This window comes from Brachionichthys hirsutus, unplaced genomic scaffold (assembly GCF_040956055.1).
Source record: "Brachionichthys hirsutus isolate HB-005 unplaced genomic scaffold, CSIRO-AGI_Bhir_v1 contig_926, whole genome shotgun sequence".
In the NCBI taxonomy this organism is placed as follows: Eukaryota; Metazoa; Chordata; class Actinopteri; order Lophiiformes; family Brachionichthyidae; genus Brachionichthys; species Brachionichthys hirsutus.
The window spans coordinates 141,333-159,312 of NW_027180406.1; the positions used below are offsets into that span (position 1 = coordinate 141,333).

At 41.7% G+C, this 17,980-nt stretch overlaps 1 protein-coding gene across 1 annotated transcript in view; it reads right to left on the bottom strand.

Moving 5' to 3' along the window:
- The window catches only part of LOC137914703 (roundabout homolog 1-like), a 46,371-nt gene extending 28,813 nt beyond the window's left edge, over positions 1-17,558 (bottom strand). The window contains exons 1-2 of the mRNA XM_068758202.1: positions 17,543-17,558; positions 16,951-17,277 (exon numbers count right to left, since the gene is read on the bottom strand). Coding sequence (XP_068614303.1) covers positions 16,951-17,277; positions 17,543-17,558 — 343 coding nt within the window. The remainder of the gene's footprint in view (positions 1-16,950; positions 17,278-17,542) is intronic.
- Between the last annotated feature and the right edge of the window lie 422 nt (positions 17,559-17,980).

The following is a 17,980-nucleotide window of genomic DNA, read 5'->3' on the forward strand; positions in this document are numbered from 1 at the left end:
TTGGACATCACAGGAACGATCACTGGGTACACACAGGAACTTATCATTCGTGTGAGGTATTTTACGAAGCGGCTCTGGTGAAATACACGCACCTGTCCTGACTCATTCCTCTGCAACGTGAGTCACCAAGCTGGACTGAGATTAGGTGTGTGCTGTTGGCACAAGATGGTGCACAACTGAATTTTGTATTTTGTATGCCAAAGAAGAAAATCTGCAGGTTGTACCTTCAAATCTGATTGTCTACCAGTGTAAACTAAGCTAAATCCCCCCCCCCCCCCCCCCAACAAATGTCTTGGCTCTTTCCTTTCCTGCATGTACAGTGCACATCATGTGTACACCCTCATCACTTATTCTCCCTGGTGTGTTCCTGTCTTCCAGCTTCAATCTCTGCTTATTTTCATCTCCTTTGTTTCCTCTAAGCTATCTCACCATCTCTCCAGGCTTTGCTCCACCCTGTTTTCATTTTTTTTCTCTCTCGCTCCTGCTCTAAAGTCTTTCAACTATGCTAGATTTGGCTCACTGATTTTTAGGCTCATGCATGTCTCCTTCTCTTTTCTCCCGTTTGCGCATTCTCCATCCTCCCCAAAACCTCCTAATGGATCCCATGTCAGCAGAATTCCAGAGCGAACCACACAACTGCGTTGTGGCTTTTATGTCTGTCTCTGCTTCAGTGCCTGTCTCTTTCTATGTATGAAAAAATTAGGAGAAAACCTGCAGCCTAATATTACAGTGAAAGAGCTCCAATAAAATTAATCTTAGTGAATAAAGCTGCGTCTAACATTTCAAATGAATAACTCTACGGGTGCACAGTCTATTGTGTGGTTGCCAATGCACATGTTATTATTTCAAAATTACTTTTGGGATTTGGATTCTTCTTTTGTCATATGATTTATTTTTATATTTGACAGTCATTATTTTTCATAGCTTAAGTTTACATTTCCTTTATCCGTGTAGCATGGACAATATTCATAAAAATGGTGATTCTACAATTCAGATTGCTGTTGCATCTGGTAAATTCAGCTCATATTTCAGCACAAATATTGACAATTTGTGCAAAAAGACTGAGGAAATGTATTGAGTTTGTTTGGGGGTGAGGGGGTTGGAGTACACAATGCAGCCTTCTAGATTCTTTTTTTTTTTCAGCTAGCCTATAAAAACTACTCTGCCAGCCGAATATTTGCTTGTGGTGACTGACGACAGATATAATGGCTGTGGTTAGGGGCTGCAAGCCTGCTGCCACCACACACACACACATCTTACTGGTCAGAATGGATGATTAGAGGTGAGGCTGCTGCTTCAACCATGCGCAACCATATATTTTTTTTTTTTACACTTTTGTGGACCAGTTATGCATGTATGAGATTCCTACCTGCAGGCAGCGTGGTTAATCGATAAATCAGGCAGCCCAGGCCACAAAAATTAACATTCTAGTTGGGTCCACCAGGCTCACAAATCCGAAATAAAAATGAAAAATTCAAACCAAAACATTCGGGTTGATAGTGAATTGGTGGTGCATGAATGTGATTCGTCTCCCCCATCAGCAGCCATGCTATCTGCTCATTTACACATGAGACACAGCAGCTTAACTGCTCTCATTATTTAAATGTTCTGACATGGTTTTAGATTTGGTCAGAATCCCATGTTAATTAATGTGCTAATTAACACATGTTAATCACACAAACCGTCCTGGTCCAAACAGCAAACCTGCTGTGAGTAAAGCAATTTGTCCTCCTTTCCCATTCTGAGCTCCTTTGAAACATTTCAAATCAATTTAAATTGGAAGCTAAAAGTTGAATGCTGTTGGTTCGGTTTCATCTCTCCAATTATGTTCAGAACGACAGTTTTAAGAAATGCATGCTTAAAATGCTGAAAGCAGACCCTTTAAAAAAAATTACAATTTAATCATAGTGTTCTAGAAAACACATACAGGCTACATCAACGCAACATAAATCACCTGGAAAGCTTGTTTTGCTTGAAATATTTTTAGACCACATTTAACCAACCAGTAGGAGTGGAGTGAAATATATGTTGTAGTGTTCAGCCTAATCGCGCCTGTTCCGCGTGGGCTGTTGGCTCTGTCTGTGGTATTGCTGGTAGCCGTTTTATTGCTGTGAGCAGCATCCAGCACCAAAAGTGCCCTGCAGTCAATGAGGCGAGGTAAGTGAAGACCAGCCACTGATGTAGGTGAGGACAGACCCGATGCCATCCAGAGAGCCCCGAAACCACATTTTGGCACAAACATTCCTTTGCCCGGTGCAGACTCACTCGTCCGAAACCACAGCACCACTTTTCAAAGGACACGGTTGACCTAAATGTATTAATATTGAGCCTGTGACACACCCAAATTGAACCACATTCAATAAAGCGGCTCCCTGGGTCCACCAAGTCACATGTCAAGTTTGAAATAGATCAAAGCATTCTGAGGGTATAGGCAAATTCCGTTCAGACAGACATTCCACACTTTACAGTTATACATTTGTGCCTGTCAGGGTCTTGCACTACGCTTGCTTTACCTTCTGCTCGACATCTGATTGAGAGGACTGCTGGCTTGTCCTCTGCTTTGGTGAGGAAGTGAACCAGTAGTAGAGTGTGCACCAGCTGTAGCAGGCTCACAGGGACATGTGTCACAAACATCCGAGATAAGACACACACTGGAACCCACTTTCACATCTCTGCTAGGCGCCACACTCCACAGGTATGGGGGCAACACGGGTCAGCCGCTTTGGTGACAAATGGGCTCAATTTGCATTTATTTATCCCTCTGCTTTGTGGATCACAGAACGCACGCTGGTCTGCTCACCGTCACCAAAAAATGGAGGCGATGCACTCAGAGATTAAATCTGTGCTAAAGTCACTGCACTTGTGACATGAATATAAGTTTCTGCTGTACAAATAGCAGGGGCTGGAAGAAAGCCGGGGAGAGTGACGGGGTCAGGAGAGAGTGGGAAGCACACGTTTATAATGTTTGGATTTGATAAGTCCTGGAAATTGCTCTGAGAGGCCCCTCCGCTTCTGGAAAGACAAGCATCCTGCCTGTCCATGACACCCGCAGGGTTGCCTCAGCGAGGAGGCCTTGCGTGACACGACTTTCCCTCCGCTATTAACCTCTGCACCAATATTTTGTGTCTTACAAAGGCATTCGTGTCATCAACGTTCAATCTACAAACACTACCCTAGAATTAGTATTTCTCTCTCGGCAAGTCGGCTCACACACACCCCCTTCCCTTTCAATGAAATTAATGCACACCAACATAGAAACCCCCCCCCCGCTGGTTTTGTCACATTACCTGACAGAACACTGACAGATTTCTTTTTTTTTTTTTTTGCTCAGCGCCAAGCGAGCAGTGGTGTGAATGGTTGAGCCGATATAATTAATTAGTGCTGCACCCATATGGATTAGAAAAGAGGCAGGCTCACGCACAACAGGAGAGTATGTCACATTTCCACCTGATCAGCTCTCAACATTTCCTTCGGTGGCATGCATGCACAGATCCACACGAGTTCCCACACCAGGAGGAAACGAGAGGGGGAGGGCGGCGGTGGCTGCAGCTTTGTAATCAGGGAATTTCTTTGCTGTAAATTTAAGTGGTTGTAGCACCTATAGAAAATACAACATGCAAGATGGCTTGCTGCACCGTATGCACAGAGACAGCTGCTCTGATGGGCGAGAGGAAGGAGGGGAGGAAAGTGAGCATATTGCTAAACAGATTACTTTCCAGCGAGCTTCATAAACAGCATACTGTCATTCTGGCTACAGAGGAATACAGATGGATGGGGGTACATGCTAATGCTTGCACGACGCTCTCAGACATTAATTTTGCTTCTCATTCACCTTCTCTGAATCCAAAGCAAACAACGCATTTATTCCTGCACATTCACATCTCACAGATTTTTTACATAGGACTAAATCTACAGCAACAACTGTTTTGACATTTAATATATGTTCAGTATGCTTTTAATAAGTGTTATAATATCAAAACAAAGTGTAAATTAAACTACATTTCCGCCTAAATGATCTGCAGCCAGAATGGACGGTGCCATTACCTCGTCTCTGTCCAACATTTGTCCCCAATGCACAAGACAAATGGAGTCATTGATGATGGGTACGGACCAGAAAAAATATATATAAAAGATTTCAATAAGGTTGTTTTATTCTTACAATTACCACAGTCACTTAGACTGAATTGCGGTATTTAGTTTCAGCCGTATGAATAAAGAATAATACGTTGCGGTGCACACAATGCAATGCAGCTAAGCTCTTTGTGAATAATAGCATAATCCGCTAGAATTGTGAATAGATATCTAACAATTAGCTCACTGTAATCCATCCAGCTGATTCCTGTTAGTGGGCTCCAAATAGGAGCAGTTATGGATAGGAATATCCTCCCCTGGGAAGAATATTCTGGCATTAGTGACTCAAGGAAATGCTGTCCTTCATTGTCTGTGGAGAGAGAGAGAGGGCTTCTTTGTGTCTCTATGGGTTCCGTGGAGATACAAATGGAATGCAACAGAGGGAGTTGAGGTCAATGTTAATCATTTCTGCTTCGGTCTGTGGTATTAGCATACAGCGAAACACCAATGCCAAGGTTTCCAAGTCTGGCCATGGTTCCAATTTCTTGATTTTGGTTTCTTGTCTTATGGAAGAATGTACCAAAATGACTGGTTTATTGTGTGTGCTGCTGAAATGAAGCAGTTAGGTTTACTGGGGCTGAAATAGGTGACTGTGAAATGTACCCTGTGTTTAATAGCATCTATTGAAGCATTGCTGGATGACATGCATGATTAAAGTTCCAGTGTTTGTGAGCATGATGTTCTGTTCAGAAAGCAAATGGGGGTGACAGGAGGGACTATTGAACACGGCAGAATGTACATCCTGTAAACATTGCCCAGCACGTTCCCTGCTGTGTGTTTACGGCCGTGTGAAGCATCGTGCACTTCTCCCACCTAGAAGCAATTTGGTACTGGAGTGGTCTCGCTGTGCTGTTTCTCACCAGTGCGTTCACATTCTCAGGGAGGATATCGGAATATCATTCCGGGTTCTGTTCTACAACACATCACTCACACCTTTGTTTGATTTCACCTCTCAAGGACAAAAATGTTTTCTGACTTTTTTTATTTATTTACAGTGATTGTATTTGGACAAGTAGTTTGCTGCATCCCCAATACAACGATTGTGAAAAGCATGTTTCTCCAAATTTTAAAAATGACTTTGAAATTGTGTTTCTTTGTCAAACAGGTTGTCCAATATTGCTATAATCTGTCACCTTGAGCAATGTTCACAGGAAAAACCTCATAATGAAATAACATTTCCAATGGAAACTATGGACATAACTGAATATTGAAGGAAGACAATATTGACTCTGGGGGGGATTAAAAAAAATGCTCCTATTCAGCTTGCGTTTCTGCTGCTGACATTTAAAACGCCCTGCCAGACATAATTTCAAAAACATTTCAACTACACAAAGTCTAGAATTGCTGAGATGGAACTCTGATGTATCTAACAGAAGGTGTATAAAAGCAAATATGTTCAAGGTCAAGCGCTGATCTTTAGATTCAAAATGAGAGCATGAACAAAAGATTGGCTGCAAACAAAGCACCTAACCTAAATCACATGTACAGTACTTTACACACGTCTACTGAGAAGCACGCTAATAAAAGTGCTTTTAGTGATACCTGAATATAAATAGTGAATACACTCATCTTTTGCCCTCTCCTCTTTTTTTTCTCCTCCTCCCAGCACCTTGCTATATCCAGTGCTCCTTCCAACCCCCAACAGCAACGTGAGGTGGGAAACAGAATCCACTCCATTACAGAACCTCTAGAGATATCTGCCTTCTCAGCATGCATGAGATAGAACCGTTGAAAGAGATATACACACATACAGTGGAGTATGTGAACCCCTCCACACACACACACAGTAATAATCAATGCCAACAGAAAAGCAACAGAGAGAGAGGCAGACCCAAGGCCAAGGTCTACTCAAAGATAAACCCAAAAAGAAAATATAAGAGCAGAGGGAATATGAGGGCCCTGACCCAAAGTATTTATAATTCTCGTGGCTGTGTACAGTACATTTAATAAGAATTCCTCAGTCTTACAATGTACATCAGCTTATTAAAAATATAGTAGCGTTTGAAACTGAAAAAAGCACGGTAGGAAACTAAAACAACAAAACTTCGGATTATTATAAATATAATGTGCTTCAAAAATAAATGAATGTTGAAGAATGCAGAGGAATTCATAAAAATGTCTGATTAAATGAGGATGTCTGTCGCTGTGGATATTTGCTTGTTTTCCCAGAGGTATGAGAAATATGGGAGTGAAGAGAGGGAACAAAACAGCATATGGCTCTGGCTTTACGCTATTTATAAATGTCACTTCCTGTGAGTGAGAGAGAGTATAGGTGGCAGGGAAAATGTAAGACATCAGACTGACAGGGATCCTACATCATACTCGCTGTCGAGGCACATGCTGTCGACAAACCTTGAGGAAAAACCGACAACATGGGCAGGTGTCCGATGGCTATTAGTGTGAAAACTTCCACATCTGTCAGCGAGGCAAACCAGTTCATGAAGCAGCTGTCAATTAAACAAGCACTCAACTCGAGAGGCGTCTCGCTCCCAAAACAGAGTGGACAAAAAAATAATCATAAATCAGGGCTGTTTCCGGTGAGTGGGATGCGTTGTTGGCCATTGCCATTTTGCTTCATGATGATCTCATAGCATTAACTTCAGGCCAGGAGAAAAAGTTTGTTCCATGTGTGTACAATATATATATCTATGATCAACAGACAGTTTTAATAAAGGTATTCCCTCACTTCACTGTAGTTCTCTTGTCTCACGATGGGTCTTGGAACGCAAATACCGGGATAGAAGTGGGATCACTGTATTTGACTAGTACTTGGAGAGCCCAGACCTCCGCCAAGTAGGTCATTCCCCTCATAATTAGATTTACACCGTCCATATGGTGATCTGGATCATCATCAAAAAGTTATAAATTGCTCTTGCTATCTTTTTTACACAAACCATGAAAAGTAAAAGTGAATTGGAGTTGCTGTGTATTTGTAAAATATTTTTTTCAGCAACCAGGACTGTGAATGGTGACACCTGACAGAATATACAGCTCAACAAGATCTAAAGCTATCAAACACAGAGCTATCTTCAATCAAAAATTTACATTTTTCTACGCCAATAGTAATTTCACTATGAAGCTAAAAGGATATGCTGGATAATATAAATAGTTAATCCATATTTGCTGTCTCCAACATGTTATTGTCGCACTTTCTGGGTGTGACTTGCAGGAATATCTGGATATACGTAAAAGTAGACCACATTAGGTTATGAGACAACTGTCAAACCTCTCCGACTATAAATAATATAGCTCTGCCAAATGGAGGATCCATCAAGTGCAAAGCAAATAAATCTTCCAGCCCTTCTCTCAGATTTGAACTGGCACTCATGTTCATGCCAAATTTTAGCATTTCCATCCTCAGTCTAGTTGTACTTTGTTTCACTCCCCTTATCAATACTGAAAACATGCGATCACGTTAGCATGATTGCAACATATTTCTTAGAGTAAATTATGTACAGTTGGAGTTTACTGTAATAAAATCTGACACAAATCAATACAAATACGTTTGATACCAAGAAAAAAAATGAAAAAAAATATATATATCAGCCAGATATAATATTACTCATGCCTGATTGTGATAAACTGCTGTGAGATTGACATAACTAAAGTGAGCTGAACCCCATTATGATTTGCATAACTCCCAATTAAGACACAAGTGCAGTGCCAGTTTGAAACACATTTGTCCGGAATGGTTTGCTTGTTCAGCCTGTAAGATTGCAGGATGCAGCTTTCTTATGCTAATCCTAAAAGCATTGTATCCACTTTTACAGCAGCATATGTTATCAGCAATCGTTTAACCACAGCAAGTAAAGAGTGGCTGCAGCTGAATACATGCAGAGAATGATTTCCACGCTGCCGCATGAGGACCGCTTAACAAATTTGGGTGAAGCCCCACTCTGAATGGGACGTGGTTAAAATAATGATTGACAAATGTATTTTTGCATAAGAAAAAGAAAGAAACAAATACAATTCACAAACTGGGACGTTTTAAGTTATTTCCTCATTCATTCTTGGTCATTAAACTTAAACTTAACAGAAAGTCTAAAAGGAAATTCTGATAGCCAATGTCCTGATCAGACATTTTCAAATGTGCACGATTGGATCTTTGTACAAAATCCCCCCCCGCCCCACACTTAGCTGGGAGCGTGTACTAAGGTGGAACTATGCTTGAACTCCTGTATGTGCAGGTTTAGACCACCACCCGCTGCCATCTTGGCACAGTTGACATTACCTATGCGATACATCCCAGCCACTTCTGCACAGAATGCTGTTCGTTTTAAAATTGATTACTATTGAAGAAGTAACTATGTCTAACCTGCAGAATCGTATTTGTTTGCAAGTAAGACAGTGTGCATCTGAAAACCATACCTCTATGGGTACATTAAGTGGTTTGAATGCATGTGTGTGCAGCTATGTGTGTACATGAACGAGTCCCAGTGCTGAGGGCTGCATGACTTTGAAGATCGTTTTAATTATGTTCAGTTCCTCTTCAATGTCACGCCATTTTCTCTCTACCTTCCAGTTTCATCCTCTCCTTTAGCTCCTGGTGCCTCATTTTACACTCCCTGTATTTGTGTTTCTTAGTTGAATCTCTGCCATAGCCTTGGGAAGTCTGGGAGAAACTGTAAGGGGAGTTTTCCACAGAGGAAAAAAAAAGTGAAAAAGGATGAGCAAACAGAGAGAAGTGTTTCATTGACAGAGGGATTTTATGCATAATAAAGTAGCCATATAAATTATTTGAAGAATTCCCACATTTGAGAGAATGGATAAAAAGGAGAATTTAACAGATTTCTAGGCAGAAATATACTGAGGAAGGCTCTAAATGATTCAATGGAAACCTTCAAAATTGGCCTTGATCACAAATGGAATTTAGTCCTTGGGCGTGGAAGGAAGATGCCAGCTTAGCAAACAAAGAGATCATGAAGATTAATTATTTCTGCATTCGCAAATAACGTCGCAATGAGTCTGAAAAATATTGAATTTGCCTTTGGTAATAAAAGTGCAAAACAAAACTGAGGCAGTGTGGTGCAATGAGCCAGGAACAGGCACAATGTTGGGTAATGTGTGTGTGTGTGTGTGGTATAACAATAACATTTAAAATAAAAATACTGTATATAGATACAAACTACTTTTACGGAGAGAGCAGCACCAAAATAACACACAAACACACACTACTGTCTGCTGCATGCTATTCACCTTTAACAGACAGACACAGACTTGCATACAATTTGTATGGTGTGTATGAAAATAATGGGAAACACATCCCTGGGCATCAAAGATTTCAGCACGGAGCTTCAAAAATCACCGGCTCCAAACCTGTCTGCATGCTCCAAAGTATTCCCAGGGGAGGGGAGGAGAGGAAGAGGGAGAGAAAGATGAGCAGGGGGAGAGGGAGGGAAAAGGCAAACTATAGGGGATGCAGAACTGACAGCCAGGCAGGCACAGTAATGGTTGTTGTGTGTTGGAACTGTTCACTTCTTTATTCAGCTTTCCACTGAGGAACCACTCCTTTCTCTCATTATTTGTGCCCAGTTTTGGTATGGCATGTTATAAATCACCACATCTGCAGCCTATTAGAGTAGATACTGGGTCTTTGGTAGTGAAAGGTATGCGGCAGGAACAGCACTGCATAAACAGCATGTTACTGTGCCGATGCTCTATCTACAGTCTGTCACTGCGCCACCGTGCTCTCAGTTATGTGCCGTTTTGTATTGAGACACAGTATTCAGTTAAGCAAAGTATTTTTACACAATTATTGAGATGCTGGCTTGTAATGTTTTTTGCATTATGTATGCATGTCATACCGCGTCACTTTCAGCAAGTTATGTTTAATCAGCGTTGAGCTCTTATCATTTTGGTGTTTATAATTGCTTCAGTTCATTACCATGTGGATGATATTCACGTATCTCTCAGGTAAATCGAACAATTACAGCTGGAGGGTTAGCTCTGTTTAGCTAATAGTAGTGAAATGAACCTCTCAGGGCTGCAGATTTACTGGACAGATATGCACACTGTGGCAGGAAACCAGCACTTCAGTGTTTGGACTTTAATTACTTCTGTAAAGGAGGCAATTAAAGCCTTTGCTGGTTTTGTCTGTGTGTTAACAGAACTACACAAAAAACACTTTACAGATTTCCCTGGAAGGGTGGAGCGTATGACAGCGATAAAATCACTTCATTTAATTGTGGATCTGGGAAATGGGGTAAATCTAGAAATGTTCCCTTCCACATAATAGGGCTTCTTTTTAAAATAATTTATATTGATCATTCATAAACTAAAATATGAATGTTGATGCAACTTGGTAGGACATTTCAGTGTTTAATAACGAAGATCCTGTTGTAACTTCATCAGAAGGGAGCCTTCAGTAAAGCCCTTAGGCCTCTTTGCTGAGAGTGTAGCTCCGCCCCTGCTGTCTGGCATTCATTCTGCGGTTGGTAAGCAGTGTCAAAGCCAACCACAATGAAATAGTCATATCAGGATTACTCAACCGTGATGCAAGCCAATAAAAATTTCACTCGGGCAATTTCAAACTTTCAAACTGAGCACATAACCTGTGGGACATTTCTCTGCAGCTTCACCAGAAGATGATGAACAAAATGTTGTGATGTGGTGAAATGGAGAAGCACTTCCAGCATGAACATAATCTCATCCACATATGGGCACAGAGGCGAATGCTGTATACAAAAGTCTACCTTAAAATGGATTTGTTGATTTAACTCTTCAAGGCTGCCCTCAACCGACTCCCCCCCCAACCCCCCCACCACCACACACACCTACACACACACACACACACACACACGCACCCCATGGCACGTCTGCTTCACCTCATCAGCAAGTTATTCTCCAAAGATAAGCAGAAAACGTGAAAAGCATGAGGAAAACTACAACTTTGTACACACACGCGCATACACTCACACGCGCACGCCACCATGGCCAATAAATGAGGCTGCATATGTGTGTAGCGTAGTAAAAACCTGGCACAGCACAGATCATTCACCATGCCTGCGAGCTTATTGCCGTACTTGAAGTTAAATGTTTCCTTTCATTGCCGAAAAATTACGTCTCTTGTAATATGAAAAACAGAGAAAGCATTAAAATATATATATATCTCTAATTTAGCTACAATTTCACAAAATTGACTTTTCAATGAACTGTCAAAGGATCTAGAGAGTTATGTCATAGTAACTGTCATTTAAAGCACACCACAATACAGGCTGAATGCACGCAAAGACACACACGAAGGGAGAGTTTCACATTCTGACATTATTGCCACACACCCGGGGAGCCATATGGTCTTTGTCTGCAGCTCTTTAGTACTTCCTCTCTCGTCCCCTTATGGCGTACTGCTGCTGCGAGCCAAATGAGCTCCACATTCTGACACTCTGGCACAAATCCTGCTCTTGGAAATGTTGAGCCTCGGAGAATATGGGGGCTAAAACTGTTTACACAATACTTGCAGTTCACTCGCCCCTGTCTCCAGACCGTAAACACAAACCAGCTGTCCCCGGAGCGCGATACTTATTCGCTGACTGATCTAACCGTGAGCCAACTAGGAGAGAATGAAGCGGAAAAACAGGATGAGGCTCAGGAGGCCGGAGCAGCATTTGCAGATCGTCACGGACAATTAGAAAAAAAAGAAAGAGATCTGATATTTGTGGCCGCAAATCAGGAGTGTTTGCAATGTGTCGGTGTATCAAACTACAATATATATATCCTCATCCATATGGAGAGAACAACAACTTTCCTCAGATATAAAGCACGGATGCCACTTGGAATGTATTATTCTGCACATCCTGAGTGATAATTACAGGACGCTGCTGGCGACGGTGACAGTTACTTGAAGTGAGCATCCATTCCTTAATGGATAGGGCCGGGCAGAAGAGGAACCTGACCTTTGAGAATCCGTCTTTCTCATAGCTGCTTTTTTATGCCTTCCTCAATCCCTCATTTCCAGCAAAAGAATACAATCAAAAGGAGCAGACAGAGAGGCTGACCAGGTGTCCCACCTTGAGCTGTCAATCTCACAGTGCAAGTGAGCTGCACACATCCCATGATCCACTTCAGAGAGCGCGGCGTAATGATGAACATGTCCGTCGTGTCAATGCAGCAAACTATCTCGCGTCTACTGCTGGCTTGTCTCTTTCAAGATGTCAGAAGAAACGGAACTTCATACATAACGGATGATGGCATGAGAATACAGTATGGAAATTTATGTTCTATCGTAGATGCATAAAAGATGCCAGTTTATATCTGGCCCGCTGTTATTTTGTGTTATTTGGAAGTTATCAGGCAAAAGATTAAGACAAGGCAAAAAAAAAAAACATTTTAATAGGGAAAGGAGTCTGGATACAGTTCATGCTTCATTCCTCGTGTCAGTCTTTTTTCCTCATGCTGCTTTTCAAGAGTTCATTCATAGTAATCAGTAATTCACCACTAAATACCCTCTAAGTCAGCTTCTGGAAAACCATGACAATTTTTAAGTATCAGTAATGAATTAGTTTTTTATTTTTTTATTTTTTTGCCTGTAACAGGTTGGTTGAAGTAGAGAATAGGGATTGAGATGTGCACTAATATTTTATGTCGTGATAGTTCACATCACATGAGAAGAGGAATAACGCTTTTTAACTTTTCCCGGCCCATAATCTTTTGACTTGCCCCTTAAAGTTAAAGGGGGGGGGGGTAGTAGTTGAAATCGTTGATCTGGAAAATGGGACACCACTCAACATGTCATCAGTTAGCTTTGTTATGGTGAAGATAATTATCACAGACATTTATACACTGGCAAACAAATCCAACAGGCAGGTCACCCGCTCCGACAGCAGTTTGGCAGCATATTTCGTTTCTGCTGGAAATCGAATTAGATGTCTATCTTTGCTCTGGTGCCCCTTGAAAACATGAAAGTACGAGCAGGCTGCTGCTACAACAATATTCACTATTGACAAATCTGACCTGATCCACAGGACAGAATGAAAGAATAGATGCAAAAAGAATACATGTTCATTGTCTAAAACTGAACGAGGCTAGCAGGAACAGGACCATGTGTGGTGTGTATACGATCCGATTATCTATTTATTTATGTCTACATTAATCAGATATTCCTACAATGTTTGTTTGGTTTTTTACATTTTTGCTGTTTATTAGCAAAGACGTAGAGCATTTTTGCACTTCTTTTACCCGAATGGTAGCCATATTTTATTTATAATGTAATGCAATGGTTTGCAAAGCATTCTGGGAGTTTCTACCAGAATGGGGGGGGGGTTGCATGTGTATCCCCAATAATACATAATATTTACCCATTGCTAAAATTAATGTCTTTTTTTTCCATTTTGCCATTAGTAATGTCTTCTATTAATTTCATGTGTGACTGAATAAATGTATTTCTGTGACATTCTATTTCTATGAAAGGAGGAATCAGAGGGGATATCTACGCTTTTCTTTCCACACACTCACATATGACCTGATGTCTGTGCGAGTGCTATTTTAGCATCATTCCCTTCCCTGTGGCTCTTTACTACGTCACCGCATCACTGCCTTGCCTCTACTTTCCGCTGGCAAATGGCAGCATCCAATTAGCTTTGGAATATAATTCATTCCTTTTCGTTACTGAACCCAAAAACAGGTCCACTATTCAATAAACTTTAGTCCACAGGCTGTGACTTTGCCTTCACCTCAATAAAGCGCCCCATGATTGAATCAAGTGGCTGCAGGTCAATAGGACATATGTTTCATTTCCCAGGATGCTCTGGGGTCCCTGCAGGCAGACAAAAAAAATATGCTGAGTGTCTTCTGTGACATTTATTGGATAGGATTTTAGTCATATGTCTTGTTTTTCCTTTTCTCCCCACATTTTATCACTCTCTCTTTCAGAAAGGGCTCCACTAGTGTGCACGCGCCTGCGAACGTTTTCTGTGTGCTTGCAGTGTTTCGACCCCGTGGACACGCTTCAGGCGCCAGTGCGTGCTACATCTGTCGCTGTCTCTACCATGCCACCTCAATTTTCTGTGAACAAGTCTTTTTCCTGTTTGTTTTTTTGGAGTGCCTTGAAGGGCAAATGCTTCTCTTTTTCAGCTCACTGCCAGTCTTTTCCTGCTGATCGCTACGCATCCATCAGCCTGTGTTTTGTCAGCCGTCTCCTCATTTTTCATCATCTGCCTCATTTCACCTCAAGTAAAGTGGCATTAGAAGAAGTTGTAAGGCAGCAAATTAACTGGCAATTGAGTTGAAGCTTTCATAAGCAATTTATTTTTGTACGAGGCTTTCACTTTTACTCTGTCGATAAGAAATCAAGCCGTTAAAGCGCCGTTGGATTCTGCTGCTGTTCTGAATATGCATATCCATGAACTCATGGGTGTTATTATGGATAGATACAAGGTGGGGAGGGTATGCAGATTATAAATACAATACAAGTCACCAACTGGCAACCCTTTGACCAAATCTAGGTAACGAGAGGCCTGCATCAGGGCATAGAAGTCTTTTGACACAACAGGAAAAGAGAGGATTAATCTTAACGTTTGCTATCAAGGGAATTCTCACTATAGGAGGAAGGATTCCAGCTCAGTCGACACATCCTTGTCCATCACCTACTTATTTATTATATAAGATGCGACATGTGCTTCGTTCAGCAAATTTAAGGATCAGAGTTGTGCTTTAAAAATAAGTGAAGTTGACAGTGATAACCGAGTCTTCCAAGATGACTGGACAGAAAAGCATCTGTTCTTCCTGCAGTGAGCTCCAACAGGCTGGTGTGCCCAATTTGTCTACTGAGGTGAATGTTTTAAAGGTCCCATATTATGAGAAACTCACATTTCCCATGTTTCTATACTACTATTATGGTGGGTTTTGGTCATTATCAATCCCAAAACAGCTAAATAAACCATCCAGTCAATCCTGCGTAGTTTGCGTAGTTCTGTAATCACCTACTGAAACGCGTCTGGAAGAAATCTTCATTGATGTCACGTCACATTGTTAGAATATGCACAAGATGTGCATGACTTGTACAACATGTTTGGCTCCACATACAGCTGTAAACCATTTTTGAAAATGAACATTATAGCCATCTGTTCAAAAAAGGAATGTTTAAGCATCAGTTAGATATATGCACTAAATCTATTATTCCCAAGATTCAGAATGCTAACAGGGGAGGCTGAAGCCAAATTATGTAACTGAGTTTTGAAGTGTTAGAGTGAGAGAGAGAGAGAGAGAGAGAGATGTAAGTGCACATATGTATGTAATTTCCTTTTCAAGCGAAGAAATGTCTGCTTCTAAAGTGATTATTAAGCTCAATTGAGCACCAAAGAGCCGTTTATTTGACTTTCCTTTGAGGGCGGTGTGTTTTGATGGACTGAAATGAATTTATTTGCAATGGAAATGTATTTTTGCTAATTGATTTGTATCCTAATGGAAGCAGCCTGGAGGAGAGAAAAGGTCCTAAAGACAGATTTTGTTATAGACAACTGATGCCAAAACCGTGTTACGGCCAAACGGCTAACATTTCACAGTTTTTATCCAGACAAATATATTTCTATTCGGTCTGGCAAAATAGCGCAAAAAGATCTAATTTTATAACACGCCCTTTTATATATAGTCCCCTTATGTTAACCGCTGAGTAACAAAACTAACAACAAGCCCCTAAAGTAGCCTAGATACATTAGTCTATTGTCAGACAGAGGTCAACTCCCCTTGTATTGCTCCCCAGCTTCTCAGTCCCCTTATGAACTTCCTATTTCAGCAGGATTTTCAAAAGGGGATTCTGTTTTTACCTGCCAGCTCCAGGGTGACCCATGAATCCATGTGACCTCTGATGGACGAAGCAGGGACACATAACTCATCTGTGCCACCTCAACCAGTCCACTCGGGTTCTCCTCCGACCTTAATACCTGACAGTAGATTTAGTGAACTGCGAGGAATAAACTCTTCCCCCTAGAGCACGAGGCTTCTCAGAGTCGGAGTGCTGATCTGGCATTACTGCGATACCATTTGGCCATCTCGTTCATTATAATTCAAAAGGTGAAACAGATACGAGAGCGTTTATTATTATTCTAAAAGCTTTGCGGAACATTTGCCCGGGAGACTGGCGTAGGGTTGCGCACGCTGACACAGTTGAGCAGAGCAGGGGATCAAAAATAAGGGATGGGGAGGGATGGAGTGCTGAAGTGTTTTAACCCTTCGACGTCTCCTTGACTAAACAGCACATGAGAAAGACGTCTTCACCAGATCCCTGTGTTTAAGGACTTGCACAACCTTCGCACCACCTGCACTTAATTTATTCTGTTGGTCATAAACCTTGACCTTTTGTCCTCTTTCCATCCAAAGGCTTAATTTCATCCTCAAACATACGCGCACACACACACACACAAACTCTGCATCTGCATAGAACCTGACAGATGACTGACATATTTCAGACAAAGCCTTTTAACAGGCAACTCTACACACTTGACACAAGTTGGCATTCACCTGTTAGGATACTCAGCACTAGTTTGGCCCCAGGGGACCGCAGCAGACACACACAGCTGCACTGCATGTCTGGCAGGTGGGTCGTATTGTGAACTTTCACCTGTCTCCTGACCGCAAAAATAATCCATGTCAGAATGAAAGTTGTAAGATCAAACAGGCTTCGTGGTTTTCCAGTTTAACGAGTGTTTCTGTGAATCTTTTTATTGTTCAACCTTGCTGCAACGCCTTAATCATGAGATTATTTCAATGTCATAGAGACATTTTCAGACTCCTCATATTTAATATCTTTATATTCTTCTTTCAGGATCTGTAATTTGACACATTCATCAAAACGCTCAAAAACAAACACACACCAACAGAACTTACTTGCTACTTCCAGGGATGCATTGTGACTGATGGCCTGGCCCAGGTAGTTTCGGGCCACACACACGTAGCTGCCATCGTCAGGTTTGCTCCGTCGGCCGTGGATGATGCGCAGGAAGAAGAGGGACCCGCTGGGAAGCATCATGCGGTGGGAGCGGGGGTTGTCGTGCACCGTGTCCACATGCTCCCCGTCTTTGTACCATTCCACCGTTGGGGTTGGGCGACCTTCTGCCTTGCAGTTGAGAGTGGTCGGTTCCCCTTTGGACACAATGATGTCAGAGGGGTGCTCCACAATGCGGGGAGGGAAGTCTTCCTGGCGAAGACGAGACCCTAGAGAGGAAGAAAAGTGTAAATGTTACAAAGACATTCAGATTTGTCGTTTTGTATTTGAGAATAATTAATCTATTGGTCAATGGAATACAGAAACACACCACAGCAGCTCTGTTGTACTAATAATCCAGTTCTATATGGTAATATAGAATATAGGTAATATAATATGGTGGTAAAGCAAAGCATCTACATGTTGCAGTGTTAGTTTTGCATTTCCCATAAATACCTGCTCTGATATTCTGAGCAAGCAAGAGAGGAAACTCACTCTCAACATCAGCCATCATCAGCCATCATCCGCTCTCCTCCAACTCATCTGGAGTATACAGTTATTTTACTTCATGTTCGCCATGTGGAATCAATTTTAGCACAGACTCTGAAATTCTTAGACGTGCCATAGAAATACAGATCAATACCTCCAAACATACTCACACTAGCAGCCACAAAATCACCTCTAATCCCTGATACACTGTCGAAATGTCAGTCATGCCACTAGTTCCACAGAAACCGTCTAACAATGAATCCCTGTGAGGCAGAGGACAAAGCAACCCTCCTTAATGAGATCCAGGTACACAACTCCAATCCCTTTGTCCATCATGCATTCCCTCCATTTCCTTCCAATACCCCAGCAGAGTCAACCCAACCCAACTCCAACCCAGTCCAAACGCCTTCCCGGTCATTATTGAGCCATTGTTCCTGCTCCTAT